This window comes from Myotis brandtii, unplaced genomic scaffold (genome assembly GCF_000412655.1).
Source record: "Myotis brandtii unplaced genomic scaffold, ASM41265v1 scaffold36, whole genome shotgun sequence".
Lineage (NCBI taxonomy): Eukaryota > Metazoa > Chordata > Mammalia > Chiroptera > Vespertilionidae > Myotis > Myotis brandtii.
This window is the reverse complement of record NW_005363836.1, coordinates 1,651,314-1,675,421: the sequence shown is the minus strand read 5'-3', so window position 1 is coordinate 1,675,421 and position 24,108 is coordinate 1,651,314. Positions and strand designations below refer to the sequence as shown.

Genomic DNA, 24,108 nt, shown 5'->3' with positions numbered 1-24,108 from the left:
TCCCCTTGGGAGTTCGACCAGGAGACCGGGAGTTCGATCACTTGCTATAACGTGCACTGACCACCAGGGGATAGTACGGAACAACGGAAGGACCTAGCCAGCAGCTGGTAGGCCCCAATCGGCCCTGTTTGCTGGCCAGGTCTAGGGACCCTACCCATGCACAAATTTCATGCACCGGGCCTCTAATGAAAATATAAGAGGCTGCCCTAATTCAGGACTAGTTAGTTGGTAAGGCTGTGTCACTGATAAGTTGGCAGCATCTTCTGGCAAAGCTAATATCCTGCAGTTCTTAGATTTGAGGCATTTATTAGCACAAAGCAGAGGAATAAGAATAAGGTCAATGGTCCTCAGTATGTGTTTTAGTCCATTTCTGCTGCTATAACAAAATACCACAGACTGGGTAGCTTAGAAACAGCAGAAAATTATCTCACAGTTCTGGAAGCTGGAAGTCTGCGATTAGGTGTCAGCATATCTGGTGACTGTCCTCTTCTGGGTCACAAACTTCCTGTTGTATCCTTACATTGCGGAAGGGGCTGGGGATCCCTCTGAAGCCTCTTTTTTAAAACACTAATCCCTTTTAAGCTCCTCTCAAAGACCTCACCTACTAATACCATAACCTTTAGGGATTAGGATTTCAACATATGAATTTTGAGGGACACAAACATTCAGGTTATAGTGGCACAAACTCCTATTGGTGACTGAGGGTAGGAGACCGTAGTAATAGAAGAATCTTATAGCCATGAGATCCATTGAATGGTAAAAATGTGAAAAAATAAAGATGGCCACACATTTCTAAGAAAGCACCATATGCTGCTGATCTATTGCTAAAGGAAAGGAATGCCATATTTAACCCCTAACCCAGCAAAATTAGTTACTCTCTCTTTTGGGGAGGAGGAGGACTATGAGAAAAAAATGTCTCATTCTATAATCTAAGTCAACACAAAAATGGTTCCCTTAGAACTTGAAAGAATTAAGTGTTTAGGGAAAAGAGATACATAACTCCAAATAAGGCAATATTCTGAATTTAGTTCTCTGGTTTTATTGAAAGATATATTATAAACAATTTCTTGAGTTGCCACTTCAGATTTCACATCACCGATGCAAGGAAGTCTGGTTTAAAACAAGTCTGAAATGGATATGAAAAATCTATGGGGCCGGGATCATCTGTGAACAGGCTCATATATACATGCTTCAAACTGATCAAGAATTTTCTTTAACACATAATAACAATTCAATTTGAAAAATATATGTTTTTACTGATAAAAAAAGAATGATTCTCTTTACAGATAATATAATTATATCCGACCATATTAAACTAAATCTGTTTCCTAAAGAAAAAATAAGTACCATCAATTAAAGAACTCTTATTATTTGTTTTTTTATCAAGGAGTAAAATTACATTAGAGCCATATTGATAGGTCTTCCTGGTGTGGCTCAAATTTTTATATGCAGTAACTGAGAATAGATGTGTTCATCTTAACAGGGTCTCCCTTGTGATTAAAATGCCCTCTGTTGTAAACACTTGTTAATATACCTGATTCTTATCTTCAGCTTTGATCTCCTCAAGGGCCTTCAAAAATCTTCAAAGAACATGTGTTGCCCAGCCCAGGCCCTAATCACAGCGCAGAACTCATCTTTGTAGCATTTTAATTACTATTTTCAGAATTGATATAGCTGAGAAAGTTCTTTATTACCCCCAGGATACCTGCAAGAAAATCACAGAGATATACTCTTAAGAGATCCACTCCATCTCAGAAGTCACTCTCCCTCAAGGTCAGCTTTGCCAAGGCTGTCGCAGCCATCCGCCAGGCAAAGATAGGTTCTGAAGTGATGCTTGAGGAGTCAGCACTTCTGAAACTCACAACTACAGAAGAAAGGAAGCCTTGGATTCTCCAGTAATCTCAGAGAGCTGGCTTCCCCTAGGGAAGAAACAACCCCAGGGAAGATCCTTTTCTTTTTTATTGGCCATAATCACCTGCCAGACTGATCTGAGCAGCAAGGGTTGGAGCACTGATGTGCACTGCTGGCAGAAGTCAAAAATGGGCCTAGACATTCAGAACATGGATGTGATGCATGATTTAGCAACATCTGTGGCTTTGCAACATTAAAGGACAGAGAACTACAAGCAACATTAAAGGACAGAGAACTACAAGCCAGCTTAGAAAGATAGCCATAAGGAACATAAGCCCACAGTGCCTTGAAGTAACTCAAGGGAATATTGAATCTCAATATCCCCTTGAGATTTTCTCCCTAGAGTCTAGCCAAGTGAAGACACTGACTTTTTCTCGAGTATCTAGCAGCATAATTGATCTTGGTTTGGTAGATGGGGCACAATGGGGTTTAGTAGTCTAGGGAGTTGCTAAGTTCTCTGGAAAATAAGTCCATAGCATAATTATGAACAAATTGATTTAAGCTATAATGCTTATGTTCTTAAAAACAATGAAACTGTGATTTTTTTAATATAGGACATAAACTAATTCATTAAAGGCAAAGTTATTAATGTGATGCCGAAAAATATGCAATATCACTGAATTTAGCATACATTTTGGTAGATTTACAATATGAGACAGAGGAGTAAAAGCTGCCATAGTCTTAATATGTTATGCTCTAGTTTTTTTTAAAATATACTTTTACTTATTTTAGAGAGAGAGGAAGAGAGGGAGAGAGAGAGAGAGAGAGAGAGAGAGAGAGAGAGAGAAACATCAAGAGAGAAACATTGATCAGTCAATGTTCCTGCATGCCCTTTCTGGGGATTGAGCTGCAGCCCAGGCATGTGCCCTGACAGGGAATCAAACCAGTGACCTCTGGGTTCCTAAGTCCACGCTCAAACCCTGAACCACACCAGCCAGGCTGTTATGCTCTAATTTCTTGTGTCTGAGTTTGAGATCATTAGGTTTATTGCTCAATTTAAAGTTTTTCAATATTTTTTTCGACTCAAAGCTTTATTAATATGATTAAAGTTTGAGTTTTAGATAATTCCAATTCAGCTAGTATATGAACTATAAGTAATTCCCAGAGTAATCAAGGATGGCTGCTTATTTTAATCTGCATATAACTGCAGTGTATTTTATCTAAATTCAGATACAAGTCACATAACATAATGCAAAGAATTTCAATCTAGACTCTCAAGGGAATGCTGTTTATTAGCATCTTTAAAATTAAAGAAATATTTAATGCTAAAACTTGAATACATTAAGAGGTAAAACTAACATGAGCCTACATAGCCCATATTGTGATCGGCACTTCTTTTTTCACAATAAACAGAGGGGCTAGTTGAGGAGAAGTTATTACCTGATTGGCATCCTTCTTACAGCAGAATTCATAATGAGAGAGAGAATTTCCTGAAGGGGCACTGAAAGAAGCTTACCAGTCCCTGTGGTGCCGGGACATCACCCAGACTCCATTGACTCTGAACTATTTATTACTGAGGATACCACTATTAAGTGCAATGTAGGATTCAAATATAAAGTATGTCCATAAGGCTGTGCTTTGTGAGGAATCTGAATTTATTTGGGTTGAAAAGACCTGTGTGCATAGAAATTGCTAGAAAAAACAATTCAAGAATGTGGTTTTTGCTTTATAAATGCCACAACCATTTGGTAAGATACATGCAGAGTGAAAGAGAGGAGATTTATTTGAGGTGCATCAGAGAAAGGGAGATGGGACTAGATCAGACCTAAATGAGGAGGGAAGGCTCTAGATGGCAGAGATAAAAGAAGATGATGAGCATTGAGTGTAGATTCAGGAAAAGAGTGAAGCAGGTCTGGGCATAGCAAGCAGTGAGAACAATGAAGCTATACCAGCCAGAGTGAGAGCGAGGGCCTCTGCTGGTAGTCTGGAGAGAGATTAATGGGTAGTCCAGGTGGAATCTGGAAAAACTGAATCTATGTTAAGGCCCAGAAAAGATAAAGGACTATTATAAGTATATTCCTAAAATGTGGCAGAGATGAGACTCAACTTTAAATACTATCCTCAGTACTGTACCTCTGTCTCATTGTACATGGCAACAGTAAAATGGTGTTGACCCTGGAATCACCTTATCTCAGGTGTAGGTTAAACTTTAATGGGAGTTATTCAATAATATCACCTGAAATGGTCTAGACCCGTGGTCGGCAAACTGAGGCTTGCGAGCCACATGCGGCTCTTTGGCCCCTTCAGTGTGGCACTTTCCCAAAATACCACGTGCGGGTGTGCACGTACAGTGCGATTGAAACTTCGTGGCTTATGCGCAAAAGTCGGTATTTTGTGGAAGAGCCACACTGAAGGGGCCAAAGAGCCGCATGTGGCTCGCAAGCCTCAGTTTGCCGACCACGGGTCTAGACCATTTCAGGTGATATTATTGAATAACTCCCATTAAAGTTTAACCTACACCTAAAACACATACATAATTACATATTGTTTTTGTTATTAATCACTATGCTTTAATTATGTTCAATTTGTAACAATGAAATTGGGGGTCACCACAACATGAGGAACTGTATTAAAGGGTTGTGGCATTAGGAAGGTTGAGAACCACTAGTCTAGACATATCCCAACCAGTTTACTTAGAAACTATCAGTTTGTGCTTTTAATGGACTATTTATATTTAATTTTTTCTACTCTTTCTTGACTTTAACAGATAAGATGCCATTGTTTTGGTATGTTTAATTTTCTAAAATACAAAACAATGTATAAATCAGTCATGCATATCTAAGCTCAGTTTGTTAATAGTGCAAATAATCCCATAAGAACAGTCTACAGTTGTCATACAGCCTCTTCTGTCCAATATCTATTAATAAAAGGAAAATATAATTCAACATTATCACGCTATATACCAATGCCAGTGGTCAAAACTGTCTATGGGTTGCCATTACAACCCCATCTAAAATAAAAATGATACTTATAATACATACTTACCTATAGTTTATTTTGTCTTCTAGGCTCTTCAATGGCCAACAAGGAATTATCATTCAAAATTTTAGCACAAGATCCATTCTCACTGTTACCAATGTGACACAGGAGCACTTCGGGAACTACACTTGTGTGGCTGCCAACAAGCTAGGCACAACCAATGCGAGCCTGCCTCTCAACCGTAAGTAACAGTGTTGCCAAAATGCCCCCATGGGCCTCTTGGCTTCTATCTATCAGTAGAGATAAAACGTAAAAGAATATGTTCATTTTAGAACTCAACTTGACATGATACATTTCTTACACAGAGTAACTTGGCCCCAAAATAATATGGGTGCTTGAGAATTTTATAATCTCTATAGAAGTCTACATGTGCTTAGAAAAATGTCTTAGAGATGAGAAAAGGGGGAAAAAAAGCATATATAATAAGAACCACTGAAAAATGTCTCCTTACTAAAGATATTTAGTTTAGTGAGATTTTCTTTGTTCTTTGTTTTGTCTTTTAAAATGTGTTATATTATCTTGAAAAGTGGATTAATTTAGGTTGAATGTACTCTTCTTGGTTGATGTTCTTTAGATACTCATCTTGAAATAGTAAGAATTTCACATTCTATAAACACAATGAAATAGTAAGTAAATGATGACATACAAAATATTTTATCTATAAAGAGAACATTTTTACTCAAAAGTGTATTTAGAATACAACTTAAGGTTTTACTAATATATATAATACAGTATATATCTTAGTTCCTAAGGGCTAGAAATGAAAACAGAAGAGCCAATGCAAGGATGAGTTGAGGGGTCTGCAACCTAATGTAATATTTCCTCCTGCAATTCATTTTAGTGCTTTTTAGTAGCTGAATCAACAACAAAATGTTGTAACCCTTAGATATTCCTGATTTGGAAATGGTGTGTTTCTCAAAATGTTGAAAGGAGATGACAGAGAATTCACTGTATTTTCAGTTCCACAGTTAGCTGAATCATCCTTATCTCTTATATTTTTACTGAAACCTGATGTATATATTTATGCTATCATCCTATAATCCTAAACTGTCTCTGAAAAATGCAAATATTTTTAGTTAATCACAGACATGATCATTTCCATTTTGGAGAAATGAGGATGGGATATATAATAGTCCTACTACTTAAAATTTACTATAATAAGAAGTTTTATGATTTGTAAACTTTGAATTGCCATGATTTAAAAACCTCGGATGTTAAATAATATATATACTATATATGTGTCAGTTTGCTGTTAATAAAAAAAAGTCATTCGAAAATTATTTGTTCTATATACACTTTTCAAATATTACCTCATTTGTTTTTCCAGCTTAATATTACTTAATATTATTACTTAATATTTTTATTATCTCCACTCTGAAAGAAAAGTATTGCTTGTCATCCAATAGGCATTTATACTTGCTGGAGTTCCTTCCATGAGGATGCTTTATTTAGTGTAATTATGAATAATATAAAGCACTGAAAATATTATAGAGTACTGTGAATTCCAAATTACTGTAAATATTGGTATTTCTTCGATATGCTATTAATATTTTAAATGGTTTAAATATTCAAGAATCTGAAAGAATAACTGAATTAGAAAGGCAAAGTAAAGAAAATTTAAGACTTAATAATATGTTAAGCTTTTGCTATTTGAACTTCTAAGTCACATTCTGATATTCAAAATTGAAGCATTCATGCATGCCACAAATTAGAAACAAATGACACTTATTTAAGTGTTTATTTCACTCTGGGGACCTTAGTACAATCATCTGGAAGTGAAGCTCTGCTCAAAAGGCTTCTAAACATGGTATCTTTGGGATGGACTTCAATGATCTCACTCTCTCTTTGCCACCGGCTTCCTGCTTTAGAAGCGCTATGAAGTACTAACACAATTTGTTTTACTTGTGATTAAAGACATAATATGCAATCCACATTGTCTATAATTACATAGCCCTTGAAGTCTGAAAAAATATTCATATATAATACTCTTGTACAACTTCATCTAAAGATCTTATTGCATTCCTGTGTACAGTAATTATTTTTATGTATCTTCATCTCTTTACCAAATTATGTTTGTTGAGAAGACAGGGTCATATCTAATATTTTATATTTCATATAATCAATACAGTGCCTAATATTTAATAGGCAATCAGCAAATCTTTAATGAATAAATAAATTCAACATTGAGTAAGTGATTGAAAGGACAATGAATAAATTAATGAACTGGGTTTTAGCTGTAGAATGTGCATTTAGATATACAAAATCATGTCACAGCACTTACTGTTAGCTCACTATGGACCAGATCCTACTCTAATCTCCTCATATAAACTTGTTCATTTAATTCACATACAACCTAAAAAGATAAATTTTATAATTCCCCTCTTACAGATGAAGAAACTAAGATAAAGAGAGATTAAAAGCTTGGCCAAAGTCAAATGCTTAATAAGTTAATAAATAATAAAGCCAAAGCAAAAACTTGAATCCTGACAGTCTGGCTTTGGAGCCCAAGCTTTTCACTCCTACATTTCACCATCACTATGAATGTAAAACCATCAGTGGAGTAAGAGGTAAATTGTGTCATTTGCAACATACCCTTTGAAAGAATAAACATGTAATTATGTTTGTTCATCTTGTAGCTTTTATCAAGTTTTCTTTAATAATTTAAAGTGCTATTCTTTAATTTATAAAAGCTATTTTTGCTCAGTGCACAAAACAGACTTTGTGGCACTAATTTCAGATTAATATGATGTTTGCAGCATAAAAGTTCAGACATTTAAAAAATTCAAAGAGTAAATGCAGAACTGAAACAATTGTTCTATTCAGGCTCACACAATTCATTCAATAGCAACATTCATTCTTCAAATATGCATATTGACTGTTTATAATGTTCAAAACATTGTGCTAAATGCTAGATATTGGAAATAAAATATTAATAGAACTGGAATCCCATCCTCAAAGAGTTCTTAGACACATGATAGAATGGGGACAAGAACATAGAAAACTAATGCAATCTGGTCAATGGTATTGTAGTAGGGTAGAGAAGAAGCTGATAATTCAGTCTCTGGCATCATCAAAGCAATGTCCTCTAGAGCAGGTAATATCACTACATGCATTATGACTAAGCTGTAGCTCAAATACCATTTTAGTCATCACTGTCTTATTTTTAGAGGCAGAACTCCACAGAATTTATTCAACAACAATTTGAGCACAATAAGAGAATGATCAAGTCAGTCTCAATGACTCAGGGCAAGGTATAGAGGAGATGACCTTTGAATTAAGGATGTGCTTGGGTTGAGCCTGGGTGTTGGAATCATATTGTATGGGGAGGAAGAGAGAGAGCGAGAGAGCAAGAGAGAGAGAGAGAGAGAGAGAGAGAGAGAGAGAGAGAGAGAAATTCTCTCATATGGGACAGCTCTGACATTACAGTATGAAATAATTTGAAGACATGTGATTAGAGTAAAATGTGGAAGAACAGATTGTTGTGAGATTAGGCTTGACAAGGTGGTGGAATTAGGACAGGAAGGAATTTGGACTTTATCCTTCTGGTTTTGGAGAGTGAAAAACTGATATAAACAGATTTTGTTTCTGAAAGATGTTCTTAGGCAATGTGGAAAGCTATAGATTTACAATAATAAAGGCAAAAGGAGATAATTGCACAAAAAGAGTAGCAGGAATGAGAGAGTTAAGAGATAATTAGGAGAAAGGAGTGAGTGAATTGAGACTAGAAAGGGAATTGTAGGACTCCAGATAAGTTCCAAATCTGAAGAGAATAGCAGGCAGTTGTAGGAACCTTGGTAACTCCCAATAGTTAGTTTGGATGGCATTAACCAGAATAGAACACGATAGGAAAATTAGCACTTTTAGATCCTGGAAGAAGGTAGAGATTGAAAGAAGAGAAATAAGTTCAATTTTAGACATATCAGTTGGAAGTGATGTTCAGTAGGTAGCCGCATATGAAGTCCAGAATGGAGATGATTAGGACGTTATCACAAGAGAGGTGGTAGTTTCAGTTATGAGACTACCAAGTGCCTAAAACTTGAATAGCTTTAAGACTTGCATAGCTGAGTGAAAAGATGAGCAAGGACCAAAATTCAAGCAAAATCAACATCAGGAGCATGGAGGAGTGTGCAGTGGAAGAAAAGCATCCTACAGAAGCATGTGTCAGTGGAGATGCCAGAGGAGGATCAGTACGGTGGAAGCCATGGCAGGAGGCCAGCTCAAGAGGAGGGAAGGTCAGCAGTGATGATGCTACATCAGGTCAGAGAAAGTCTGAAAAGCAGCCACTGTCTCTGACAACTGGCAGTTACTGGTGATCTTCACCAGACCAGTTTCTATAGAAAACTGGGATTTGAGGCCACATTGCTATGGATTAAGGTTAAATAAGTTGATGAGGAAACAGAAACACTTCAGTAAGCTTCTCCTTCTGTAGGCTAAGCTATGAAAGGAAGAACACAGGCTGATGATTTGCCTTGATGCCTCAGCAGCTGGTCTGATTTGGGTTTCTTAAGGCCAAATTGCTGTGTGTCTGTCAATATGTCTCTAGCCTACAAAGATGCAAAAATGTCAGTCTTTGATGAACTATACTTGCCATGCTTCTTGCTGCTTCGCAAGCCTCCCTCATTCCAGTTTGCCTCTTTTCTCACATGCTTCTTTGGTCCCAGGTAAAGAAGAAAGGCTTTGATTTAATATGATCCAATGCCTTTGCCTTCCATGGCCTGCAGGCCTTAGACTGTAATTATAAGAGGGACTGTAGTTCCAAGTACAGAAGTTAGTAATTTCATCTATATAATTACTTCAGGTAGAGTATATACTTTATCAAGTAAGGGGAAAACAGACTGGATCATGAAAAAAACTATAGGAAAGCTAGTATACAATGGATCCCTCATCTTTTAGATTATCTATGCAGAAATTTCTGAAATATGTCTGCATTTAAAAAGTATTTGTGTGTGCCGAAGCCGGTTTGGCTCAGTGGATAGAGCGTCGGCCTGCGGACTGAAAGGTTTCCATGGCCTGCAGGCCTTAGACTGTAATTATAAGAGGGACTGTAGTTCCAAGTACAGAAGTTAGTAATTTCATCTATATAATTACTTCAGGTAGAGTATATACTTTATCAAGTAAGGGGAAAACAAACTGGATCATGAAAAAAACTATAGGAAAGCTAGTATAAAGTGGATCCCTCATCTTTGAGATTGTCTATCCAGAAATTTCTGTAATATGTCTGCATTTAAAAAGTATTTGTGTGTGTGTGTGCATGTATGTGCGTGTGTATGTGTGTGAGAGAGAGAGAGAGAGAGGATGAAAATATTCTGCAGTCACTGTAAATCATCTGTAGATCAGCTTCAGGGAGCAAGTGCTTTAACAAAATTAGCAATGATGACAGTGTGCCAATTGTTCATAGACAATATTTTTGTTAAGTAAAAGTTGGGGTTCATAATTATTTGTTATGTTATTATTATTTTCAACTGTGTTTTTTGCTTCCTGAACTGAGCAACTGAAAGGGATGATTCCTCTAAGTCTTCTCCTTAAAGAATGTGAACTGCATGGTCCCATCCTGCCATCTATGGGTCCAGTTAATCAAATGTACACCATCTTTTGATCAGTAATTTAATAACCAATAAAAGTAACATCTACTAGTATAAGTAAGACATTTGATATATGCTTCATTTCCCAGTTTCACAAAAGAACAGATTTTTTTATAGAACATGTATTAAAAGACTCAAAATCTAAAAGGAAAAGGAAAAAGAATTAGTTAAGAAGGAGGATATCATAGCTACATAAACCAAGTGCTTAAAATGTACATAACTTAGTTTAATACAACCTTCTCCTGAAACCTAATATAAGAAAATATTTGGGACAATTCAAGCTTTAATATTAGCAGAGCGTTTACAGTTCAAAATAGATAACAATAATACTAATACAATGTGTGGATGCCACCCCCGCCCCATTTAATGTGTTCCCAAAAGTGTGGTATCAAGTCTTTTGCTGGAAGATAAGTTCTAATGCACACAGGCGTGCGCGCATGCACACACACACACACACACACACACACACACACACGTGCGCACACACATTTATTCATATAGTAAAACATTTGCCTAAGAAATATTACATATAAAATATCCAAAGGATCCACCCAAACTGTCTTTTCCTTGCCTTGGCAACCCTGTGGAGACGATAATGATGTTCCAATTTTAAATGCTTTATAGAATCAGTGCTATATAACTTTCTAGAAAATCTCCTCTCATGTTAGAAAATATTTCTAATTTGATGAACACCTCTTCTTTGATATATATCTCAGTAGCTTATATCTGAAAGGAAAATGGAAGAGGCTATTGGAGAAAGTGAGAACGTGGATAGCATAACCGTTTTTCCCTGTTTAGATCTGACTGATGCAGGCAAACGTTATTTTTTGACTGATTTGTTGAATATGGAACCAGCTGTGCCCTTGTAAGTAATATTTCATCTCTCTGCTTGCTGCAAATGTCCCACATGCCACTTAGCAATTGTATGGCTCTCTGTTATTTTTGACTATTATAATGAACCTTGATTCCATGTGAAAGGTGATACCACAAATCTGAATGATTCATGTTTTAGATTGAAATTGATCTCTCGTCTTGCAACTTAAAAGAGATAGGGTTTTGGTTGAAAGAGGCAGTAATAAATTTAGAATTGATGATTGTTGAAGACAGCATGCTGTGTGAGGCAACTTGTTTTATCCTCACAGCTTTATGTTAATGTGAAGCCTTTTGTGGATGTCTTGCAAAAAATATTTGACAAAAATCAGGTTTGCAGTTGTAGGTAGATTTTGATATATCTAAATCTGCCAACGGAATTGCACTCTACTAAACAGAAATACAGACTGATTATTGGATGCAAGCAAATTTGCTGAAATGGACTATGAGAAAAAAAAAAATAGAGGATTTTTTTCCCTCCCAACCTTAAACCTAGAGCTGTGTTCTTGAGAAGCCAGACACAAAATGGTCTTTCAGTGCCATTCGCGAATAACACAACAGCTTGAAACAGAATAACTGTTGGAACCTGTGCTGCCCCAGCTAGCCAAATTGCCACCAGTGAAAACCAAATACAAATACTAACAGAGATTTAGTTACCCATGTCAATTGTCATAACTTTATAGCTAGAGTAAGTCAGATATTGCCTAGTCAATCTTTTTTCAAACTTTTTAAATCAATGAATTCCTTTCTTTCTCCAAATAAAACTTAATGCAAGCCTTTTTATACAACAAATATAAAATTGAGGTTACTTTGGTTGATTTGGAGGTAAACTTGGAAAATCCCCTCTTTTTTCTTCTGTATCAAATGATACAGTGACCCTAGGCCCTGTCAAAAAGTTATAGTATTCCAGAAAGTTAGGTTTTAAAATTCCTGGTCTAGCTTTCCCTTTGTAGGTGAGGGAACTTAGGCCCAAAGAAGGTGAATCAGAACTCAAAGCTGTACATTGTCACAGCAGACCTAGGGCTAGAATGTAACTTAGATTTTTCTACTTCCAGTGTTCTTTCCATTGTACAGCCAACCACTAAAAGCTTTGGAATCAAACAGATCTGATTTGAAACCGCAATCCTACATTGCAGGATGTTGCCAGTTTTCTCAATCTCAATCTTTAAGCTTCAGTCATCTCACCCATAAAATAAGAGGGGGAAAACTTATTTTATAGGATTTTTGTGATGATTAAATGAGGTAGGATATATAAGCTGACTAAGATAGAATGCCTACTTCCAAGGAAGTGCTCATTAAATGTTAGTTTCCTTTCCTTTCCTCTCTGTTATGTATAATCCAAACATTGAAGGGTAAGCCAAGAGACGCCCAGATCTACACACCTCAATAACTGTGTATCTGTATCTCACTGAGCATCCCAGAACAGCACCGGTTCTTTGATTCATTTATTAATGCACTTATGTATATCACCATGATATTGTCTTTTTTTAATTAGAATTATTCATTAAATCAGCCATGCACATAAGCATTCGCTTGCAATGATGAAAAAAAAGTAGTCAGGTTGATGGAGAAGGTTGTACAAGATTAATTACTCTACTAATGTGTTTCTCTCAGGTTAAAAGGCAATTTGACAGCTGTATCCTCAAGCTACTAAGACTGTACATACGTCCCCATAGCTGACAAAGGGTCAGTAAATGCCAAAGAGAGAGGGGAGCTTTGGTATTTGCCGCTGTCATTGATCAGCCTTGAAATGTAGCAGCCGTGTGGGAATTAGGTACCAAAAAGATATAGCAAAAGCTAAAGGAGTTTCAAATTTAACCACAAAAGTTTATTGGGAGCCCTAGCTTAAGAGTCAGACTATTTAAGTTCTGGCCTTTACTTGTAGGGATACTTAACTCTCTGGCCTCAGTTTCCTCATCTATAAAATGAAGTCACGAGAATAACTAATCTCCAAGTTCTCTTTCAGCTCTAATGCTTTAAGTTCTAAGAAATCTATATATGTTTCAAAATAGTATTTATTGATTGTTATTCAAAACAGTTATATTTACTCCTTAGCAAAGTAGAAATGCTGCCAATATTTTTCCCTTCTGTACATTTTTGTTGTTGAACTCGCAATTATTTTTTATTGACAGAAAGAATTGTATTTTTATGTGTTTTGCTCTGCGGTGAGTTTCCATGAAGTTTAGCTCAATAGCACCGCTGGCCTAATCATGTCATCTCTGCAAAGATTTTTACTCTTCAGGGAAATTTCCTTCATGTTCACAGTTTCAATTCTGTAGCCCAAAAACCTATGAAAAAGCACTAGAATAGACCTTTGTGCTTGCTGTTTTATTTCACAAAGCTCTAACCCTATAACCAACTAGGTCCAAACATGACCCTATAAAATGGGAGCCGTGCCTATTAAGACATTGAAAGAATAAAAATATGCCAATATTTCTAGCAAAAAAAAATTTACCATCATCTACTTTAATAGTGCCTTTCTCAGCCTTTACTCTGACAGAGCGTATTAGAGGTCCTCTGAGAGATTCCCTTCCATTATTTCTAAGAAGTCTCTTGAATATTTACCCATCATGCAATGCTTTCTCTGCAGCTGTGACTAGATTTGAAGTTTGATCTAATAGTTTGATCAGATGATAAGGGCTGATCTACTCTCCCACCTCCTCTTCTGTGCTGTGATTCTTTTTCCAAAAAAATGGAAATGCAGCCCCTATTATAAAATTCAAGAATATGTGTGAATATACTGATTATAACAAAGTAGTAAGTGGCATTATTATAAAACTTCCCATTTCTCCTTGGGCAATGTCAAGCATAATTAATAGAGAACATCACCAAAAGAAAAAAATAAAGTGAAATTGGCTTTTTTTCCCTGTGCTGATGTTTCAGATTTAAGAAAAATAATAGAAAGAATTAATTGTGAAAGCAATGATGTTTTCGTGGGCCATGTTTTCTCTAAAACGCTGTAAATTCCATTTTAGTAGCCATAAAGCTGCTGGGGAAGGGGCTGAAAATGCCATGCCCTTATAGAATGTGTCCATTCAGCATGGACTCGATTTCCTTACTTATAAATATAATTCACTGGAGATTTCTCTCCAGAGATGCAAATTAGATATCCGCCCAATGTATACTTAAGTAAGATTTGAATAAGTCAAGCAAGATGTGCTTGCATAGAAATGCTATTTCACCTATGGCATGGCCAGACATGTTTAGTAGGTTGGATATTTCTAATTCTGTCCTTTTTTTACAAGCTTTCTCTCCCAGCAGTTTTAAGAAAAAGAGGTAACTTAGGCTACTCAGCTCTAAAAAGTGTTACTAGACAGTCACATGCTCTTCCGTTTACTTTCTTTAATTTTTTAATCAATCCAATTAGTGCACATGTGGAGCAGCCTAATTAGTGAGGCCGATCATCTTTCTTGTCAAAGAACCATTAGAGTACTACTCTGTCCAATTATAAGGAATCACTGGGTTTCTAAAGTACTTCATGACTCAAGATATAACAACATATTTTCCTAAAACTGGCGGGATGATAGCCTAATGTTTTAAGAACTAGTGGTTGAACCTGTAGGGAAATTTATATTTTCTCCAAAAGTAAATCATAACATCTTGGGAGACCTGTAGTTTATGGTATAATGATATGCTTACCCAAATGTAGATAATATCTATCATCAAACTATTTAACTGAGTAAATACATTTTAAGAAGACTTGCATAAGCTTTGGTTGCACAACCCTGCAGGCTTGACTCTGCTGGAAAAAGATAAATTGAAAGGGTTTATTTCTCTCAAGCTAGCATACTGCTTGTTGGAGTCCATGTTTGACATCCTTTGTTACACCCATTTCGCTTCGTACTTCAGAACCACCTGTATTTCCCCAATATCCCTCCTGCCAGCAGCACCTGAAAGCATGGGTCTTATATGCCAAAATATCCTTAGACTGACACATATTACTATCGTAATCATCTCCCATCTATGATTTACCTTTCTTTTCCTTGTTAGCATACTCCCTGATTCCTTTGCCCCTCTTATTCTTGTCATCATTATATATTTTTTTCAAAAGACAAAAACCACCACTGACTCACATACTATTAGAGACAGACTCTTGTCTGCTATTTATATTCTGCTTTCTGAATTATGTCCTTTGTTTTTCTTTCTTTCTCTCATTTTTCCTCAACTCCAGGACTTAACCATTACCAAAACAGATAGGTAGATGGTTCTCTAACCAGGAGTGTGGATTGGTATAGAACTAAGCAGTTTCTGAATAGGCAAGCTCAACATTGCTTTTGAAAGCTTCATCACTGAAAATGTAATCAAACTTAGCTTACCCCAAATTGATTTAAGTTTCAGCCCAAGGGCCAACCTTTGACCAGGGCAGCGTTCACACTTGCATTGATTCTGTTGCAATTGAATTACTCAGGCAATTCTGTACACTTTCAGCTTTAGCCCTGGAGTGCAAATGGCCAATTTGGGAAGCAACTCGGTTGTGCTTGAAATTTGCAGGAAGATTGTCTCATATGTTCCTCGGGAAAAATCAGGCTTACTTTTAAAAATATTCTCTTAGTCAGAGAATTGGCTGCCCAAAGGATATTTTGCTTATTTTTATGTTTGTTTGGATTTGAGAAAACTTTGCTTCTCCCAAAGAATCTCTCCAGACTTTGAAAATATGAGTTCTAATCCTTCGATACATGTACTAAAATTTAGGGCAAATAAAAATTAATGAAGGGGGAAATAAGGCAATGTGATATTGTGCTGTTAGATATAGAAAAATGTCAGAAATATATTGAAATTTATAGTTCTAGAAGCAGAAGTTGAAAAAAGAATATGTTTACTGTAATGGAAGCAAAAGAACCTTTCATAGTCTCCATAACATTGCATTCTATGACAACACCTCCCTCTCTTCCTTTCCAAAATATTTTATTAAGATTGGCACAAAATAACATTGCAAACACTCTTCTAGGGCATAGCAGGCTTTCATTATAAATGCCTATTTTTTATGTTTACCCCTTGTATTGCATATTAATTGTACAGTATCTAACCTTCTCACAAAACTACTTTTATTTTCACACAGACCTTACTATCTCTATGTACCTATTTTATATATTTATAATTAAGATTAATTATAAGATTATATAATTATAAGGGAGTTTTGAGTTATTACATCTCTTTCTACTTTGCTCACCTAGAGGTGGAAATAGCATATATTAAATAGGACATAGGTAAAGCACCTGGCACCTTGGAGGGATTCATTAGTTGTCTTTCCTCTCTCTCCTCCATAGCGTCAGTCACCCTTGTTATAGCTATACTCTCTTGAACTTTATTGTAAGGTAGGGATGATTTGACTCAGTCTCTTCAAACTCATATAATACCCCCAGTACAATTGAGATTTCATTCTGTCTTCATGATAAACTCACGCATACCTAAGTGCCCACACATGCAGAAAACATTCCTTGTTGACATTTGCTGCAACACAAAACATCATCCTCTTAAAATGGACTCTATCACTATGCCTCATTCCCACTCCATGTCAATTTTTAAGCAACATTTAAAATTAAAGTTGTAAAGCCTTGAAGGATGCTTTCTTATAATGTTTTAATCCTATGAAAACAGAAAGACGAATATATCACCTAGTCATTAAAAGTGTTCATTGTCTTATATTAACATCACAATCTATTTCAGATCCAATGTTATCTCTCCTCTAATCTGTCCAGTGTCTGAGGAGGAGGAATACACATTCATTAGGTTGTTTTAATACTCTCAACATTAAAGATAAAAAAGAAAGAGGGAAAGAAAAAAAAGTTGCTTTTTATATAGGTGGGATCAGTGTGTGTGTTTTATATGACTCCCCCAAAATGTTTAAGTTATTTCATTTTCACATTCTTTTTGTTTAAAATAAGAAAACCATATTTTATAGGCTGCATACCTTGAGACATATGTCATCATTTTAAAACTTCAGTATGTATTTCCTCATTAAGTGTATTGACCATCTAAATGCCTAGTCCTGTGCTATGGTGGAAATATAAAGGTAGCTAATAATATTTGATTCCTAACCTTCTGAAGACTGCTATGTTGGAAGGGGAGGTTGGGAGCACAACTAGTTACCACACAATGTGATCACTTTGTAGAGGTGGAGGGGGGGATAAAAGGAAGAAAGAGGGAGAAAGAGAGAGAGAGTTAGAGAGAGAGAGAGAGAGATTATGAATGATTAAAAAATCCCATTTGGCTGGAGCACAGACGACAACTGAAGGAAATGTGGAAAGATGAGGATGGGGAGGATGGGAGATGCTGGCTCATGAAAGGCCTTGTAAACAAATACCTTCTCTAGCATGTTCTAGAAGTGTCATCATCTAAAAACTATTTTTATATACTACTGATAGCTTTTTAAATGTTAGTGACAAAAGAGACCAATAATTATTCCTGGAATTTATGTAATACTTTATTCTTAAGTTATCATGTAAAACAAGCTCAGTTACTAAGATAAAGACTACTTTTGGTCAGAGTCTTAATTCCTCTGCCACTTTTGACCCTCCCCAGATACATATACCCATGTATTACCTCCTTATATGTTTCTAGAAAACCATAAATGCTCGCGCCAATTTTTACTTAAAGGAAGAACACTTAGTTTACTCTGTTGACCTATTATGCTGATTAAATAGTAAAATAATTAGTACTGAACTATTTAATGAAATTTTTAACCCTTTTAAACTTTACTCTCCTCTCCTAATTTGTTTTCTAGTACACTGTTAATCTATTCAGTAATGAACACTATAATAGTTTGGTCTAATCTCTTTTTTCTTTCAATTAAACAGTATGTGGCGAGAAGCTGTCCAAAGACACTTAGGAGCAAAATTATTTATCTCTATGTACTATAAATAATAAAGTTAAATTTTCTTGCCCCTGAATGAACCCATGGAAACTTCCCTATATATATTTATAACACATTGTTTTCTGATTTGAGAATCACGTGATTAATAATTTCACAATAGCAGCTGATAGCTACCCTTGAAAATTATTTCCATGTATTGGAAAATAGATCATAAAGGTAGTTTTACTAATTTAGTTACAGTCTCTTCTTTCCAATGAAATATCTGGCATAATATGTACTTTCCCCAGGTGAGAGAGCTAACATTTGTCTTATTTAAAATGACCTGTGAAGCTAAATGTCTAAACAAATGTCTAGAAACAAAAGGAAGTAATTTTATCTACATTTTACTTACCATTAAAAATCTATGGAACTGAAATGCTTAGAGACTCCACCAGTAGAGAAAAGTCTTCTGTAAACTAATTTATCATTTTTTATTCATTAATATTAAAATCTTGTGAGACTTGTACAGGACTGACACAAAATTTTTAAGTCCGTGAATAACTTTCTAGATAATGTTTCTGAAGCATCAGTGTTAGGGGTAGGAATAGTTGTGAATGACGAACCCAAAATAATGACTTAAACAAAATACAACTCTATTTCTCTCATGTGAAAGCAATAGAGAGTCCAAGGTTGGCATGGCCTCATAAGATAAATGACATGGCCTCCTTGAATGACTTTGTTCCACTTTGTAGCATATGTTCTCCAGTTCCTTCAATGGTCCAAGGTATGCCCTCCAGTTCAAAGCATCATATCTATACTTCAGGCTGCAGGAAGAACAAAGAAAAGGAGAAGGTCTCACCATTTTCTTTTATAAATGCTTCCCAAAATCTGTATACCACTTACACTTCTTTTTTCAGGTAAAACAATGGTATTTTTTAATTTTTATTAATATATATATTTAATGTATACAACATGATTTTGTACACACAAACATAGTGAAATGATTGCTACAGTCTAACTAATTATCATATCTCCTCACATAGTTACAATCTGTGTGTGTGAGAAGAACATCTGAAATCTACTCAGAAAATTCCCAGTAATTAATACAGTGTTATTATCCATAGTCATCATGCTGTACATTAGCTCTCTTTACTTTATCATTTTACATAACTGCAATTTTGACCAATATCTTTCTATTTCTTTCCCAAGTATAATGAGTAAGGAAAACAACTTAATAGGGTTCTATAAAAGATTCTCAAGTCCCTTGAGCTAAAATGGGGCATATATTTATCGATTTTTCCAACATTCAAAAAATATGCTGAATCTTAGAGGGGAGAACAATAACAAAATATTATGAAGACATACTCCCTGCCCTCAAGAAACTAAGCATCTATAAACTCTTATGAACCCTTCATCCTTCTCTCCTCACCTCTCATTTTATACATGAAGCACTCATTTCATAGAGAAGAGAAAAATACAATTCTTTGGCATAGGTGTCAATGGTAGAACTTAGTGTCACAAATAGATCCTGGGAAAGGATCTGGGGTGTTTATCCAACGTGTCCCTTGAGATAAACTTTAACCGTGTAGATGTGGGACATTCAAGTAGTTGCTAGCAAAGAGGCTACTCTATGCAAGGAGGACCAGAGGGCAGGCTTAGGACCAAAAAGAGACCAGAAGCTTTAATTTTAGCCTCTAAGTGTACGCAAAATAATTCAATTAGCTGCCAGAGGAATTACACCACATGAAACATATGCAGTTGCAAATCACACAGCATTTTATTACTCACACAATTCCTGGTGCTGCAGGTACAGGCTTAAGTGGTATCCCAGTGGTGCTGTCCTCGGTGGTCCGGCAGCTAGGCTGGTCTGGTCTGGATGCAGGGGGCCAGTGTTACTCACCCAAGAGCTCGGTTTTATCTCAATCAGGAGGTATTGACCATTCTTCGTTCTTCTGTCATCTGGCAGAGAGAGGAGCGTGGAGTGGTGTCACTTGCCGGACTGGCAAGAGGACGTGCCTTTGTGCTGTCTCGACTGACGAGCACCAGGCTGGTTGGGACCCCCACTTTTAAAGCCTGCACCCCACTTGCAGCAGTCCAGGTGGCTATCAATTAATTACGTCTATGCACACATGTTTATCTCAAACAGGGCGAGGGGCTACATGTGGTTATCTAGGGAGAGTACATCACTCACTCAGATGGTTATTTTGACAGGTCACTCTGAGTTATTTACTGAAGTTCAAATCCTTATCTATGAGGGACACACGCTTCTGGGCAGTGAGGAGTATGTTCTTAATATCATGCTTTAAGTTTCAAGGAAAGTTAGCTCAAACATTTTAAACCTTTCTTAGAAAATTTCCAGGCATCTTCAAAGCATTTTTAAACATTTCTATATATTACTACAACAATTAGATAAGAAATTAGTTCTCCTAACACTTTATTTTGGGCAACTGTGATTTAAAAAAAAGGCAAAAGGCATCTGTGTCAATACCTATGAAGTCTGAGATTTTACCCTACTTATAAGCTAATGTTAACTTGCCACAGTTTCGTGGCTGCTGGCAGAAAATGCAAGACTCCTGGGTCAGAGATGTAAGACTGTATTACTCACAGTAGCCAGATGTCTCTATGTTTGCATCTGTTTCCTGAGCCCCAAATTCACAGAGGAGCACCATGAATGGCCTACATGGATGCTCTACTTGCCATGGCTTCTGTTAAAGGAGAAGATTGCTGAGCTTATGGAACCAAGCGTGCTCAGAGAGAGACATTGCCTCATTCCACAAGAAGTGGCTTGAAAAAAGAGCATTTATTCTTTATTATTTACTGAGGCCTTGCATTCTAAACATTCCCCAAAAGCATGTGCCAGTCTGAAAGACCGCTGAAGGAGTGTCTCCCATCAGCCTGTAGAGGTGGAGAGATAAACATGGTGGATATATCCTCTAAAGGAGTTCTTCCCAAATTGTCCCAGGCACACTAATATCCCGAGGACCTTGGTAAATGCAGACTGATTCAATAAGTCTGCAGCAGAGGCTGAGATCCTAAATTTCTTTAAGTTCCCAGGGATGCGAATGCGGCGAGTTTAAGGACCACACTTCATTAAAGAGTAAGGCTCTGAGGGAAGTCTGAGTAGGTCTGAGAATGGTTTATTTCAGTCACCATATTCTAGATCAGCGGTTCTCAACCTGTGGGTCGCGACCCCTTTGGCGGTCAAACAACCCTTTCACAAGGGTCGCCTAAGACCATCCTGCATATCAGATATTTACATTACGATTCATAACAGTAGCAACATTACAGTTGTGAAGTAGCAATGAAAATAATCTTATGGTTGGGTCACAACATGAGGAACTGTATTTAAAGGGCCAGAAGGTTGAGAACCACTGTTCTAGATCCTGGGACTCTATTTCAAAGGCCCAGAGAGTCTTTATAGACCACTGGCTAGGACTTAGAAGACTATGGAGACTGATACTGACTAAAAATATATGAGGCCACCACATATACCTGAGTAGACCTCAGAATACTGCTTTATTAATTATAAGAGAGTGACTTAAATTATAATACTCATATTATCATGACCAGCTCACTCTGTTCCTAAAATGAAGCTACATGAGAAGCCATGTCATAATCAGAAGTCATTTTATTAATTCATCATCAGAAATCACTGGGTGAAAACAGAAAATACATGAAGTCTATAGGATTGGCTCACTCTCTGTAGCTGAACCCACGCGGGACACCAAATCATAGTCAGCAGGTTGCTTGGTGAGCCTGGAATCGGAACAAGGAGAGATAAATAAATCAAATATTTAATGGCATCAGGGTCAAATCAGTATTGCTTCATTCTTCTAAAAAAAATGGCAGTTTTAATAATGGGACAAAATATGCATAAAGTTTAGTAATCATGGCTCTCTTTTCTCTGTGCGGTGCATGCATCACATCTATCTCTGAATTTCTCCTCTTTCCAGATGGGCCTCTGTGACTTTCCTTTATCTATGCATGTAGCTGACCAGACCCTCGATCTATGTTTTATCTATCCCCTTAGGAGTAACATACTCTTTGTTTAGAGGTATTAATATAGTCCATCAGGTTTCTGTCGAGTTCTATTTGCTGTATAATCTTTTTCTGTCTTTAAGAGGTAATTTTGCATATATCTGTTCCAATCTGTTGCTTTCATCATTTAACTTTCAGAGGGCAAACTCATTTCCATCATTTTCAATTCTGCAGGTGAGGTGGGACATAGTCCATCCAAAAGCATTCAATCAAGGACCAGATAGTCATCTCATTGCTTATTTATTCAACTGATTATTTGGATTCTCTATAAAAATTTAAAAAAATACACTCAAATTAAAAAATTAAAATGAACTTTTTATTTTCCTTGAAATGCTTTTAGGAAAGTTGCCTTTGAAGGCCACAATTATGAATTACACTATCAATGTCCAAACCACATCAAATATTGTATACTATTCCTATTAATTTCTATGACTAACTCAGTCAGGACCTGTATATACTTAGAAAATGTATCTAAGATTTAATATTATGAAAAGTCTTTCATTTTATACATACCACAACACACACACATAAATAAATATATATCTACTCTAGCCAAACTACCTCTACACATAGGTAAGCCATGTTCCACTGGAAATTATTGGTTCATTAGCCCAGTATTTGAAAGTTGGAATATCTTTTCTCTACAAAAACACGCATTTATTTATCTTTTCATTGCTAAATATGAACTCTGTGCTAGGACCTATATCCAGTGATGCATAAGGCAGCTATAGCCCCGATCCTCAAGAAATGTATAATCTGTGGAAGATGTAGATGTGTTATCAGACCAATGTAACACTCAAGGATCAGACATCACTTTCTAAAGAAACTGGTATCTAGTCAGAGATTTTAAGATTGAGTGAATGTTAGCCAGGCAAAAAGGAGAGGCTAGAGGGCTTCAGGGAGAGGAAGCAGTATGTTTAAATCCCCAAAGCAAAAGAAACTTTCCCAGGTTCACAAAAGTCTGTTTAGTCCAAAATATACTTAAAGTGAGATCACAAATTGATTGAGATAAGGGGAATGAAAAATATCTAGTTGTTAAATCTCAGGTGTCAAGGCTATAAGAGTCCTAAAAAGGTCATCTTATCTAAGCTTAACACTTGAGGTGGGAAGACTGCAGCCCAATAACTAGTCCAACATACCCCTGAGAGTTAGTGGCAGAGCCCAGACCAGAAGCCTCGTCACCAGATTCTCCCTACAAACACAGCCTCAAGGGTAGAATTACTTATGCAATGGAATATGCCTGCAATTGTAGGCAGAGTTCCAATTTAAGATAACATCCATTCCTACTGTTATAAGTTAGACTCAGAGACTTTAGTGAATATGTTCTTATATGAACACATATGTGTTTATACTCTATATCTTTATGTATATCAGTTAAGGATTAATTTTCATTGCTAGTAAAAAATGTCTGATAAATAGTGTCTTTAAAAATTTGTGGGTTTGTTTTCCTTGTGCAACTAACTACAAGTCTAGAGATAGGAAAACTGGCCATCATGTTGGCACCACAGTGTTAACAGGATCATGAAATCTATTCCTTCAATCTCTCTTAGCATGTTCTTTTTGTCTCATTGATACAAGATAGCAGACAGCACTCCAACATCACAACCATGCCCCAAGTAAGAAGAAGGGAGGGCCATAGGCTGGCTGAATCTGCTATCTTTTTAGGAGCTTTCCTAATTTGCCTGAACTGTGTCACATAACCACTCTATTTGTAAGGAAGGCTAGAAAGTATAGTTTGTTTTTCAGTTGGGTCCATTGCTGTTCCCACAGAACGAGCTCTTAAAGCCTAAACCAGAAATCTGGCCAGGGACTCAGAAGAGGTTGCTTCTTTTCCTAGGTTAGCCATTTACTTGGTCTTTGAGCGGTCACTCCATGTCTGTGAAATTTGTTGCCCTTGTTTTTGGAAATGGAGTGGGATTAAATAAATAGGTTGAT

At 36.4% G+C, this 24,108-nt stretch overlaps 1 protein-coding gene across 1 annotated transcript in view; it reads left to right on the top strand.

Annotated features, from left to right (window-relative positions):
* Positions 1 to 24,108, top strand: part of NEGR1 (neuronal growth regulator 1) — an 893,286-nt gene that overhangs the window by 687,268 nt on the left and 181,910 nt on the right. The window contains exon 6 of the mRNA XM_005871913.2: positions 4,920 to 5,071. Within this exon, the coding sequence (XP_005871975.1) occupies positions 4,920 to 5,071 (152 nt within the window). The remainder of the gene's footprint in view (positions 1 to 4,919; positions 5,072 to 24,108) is intronic.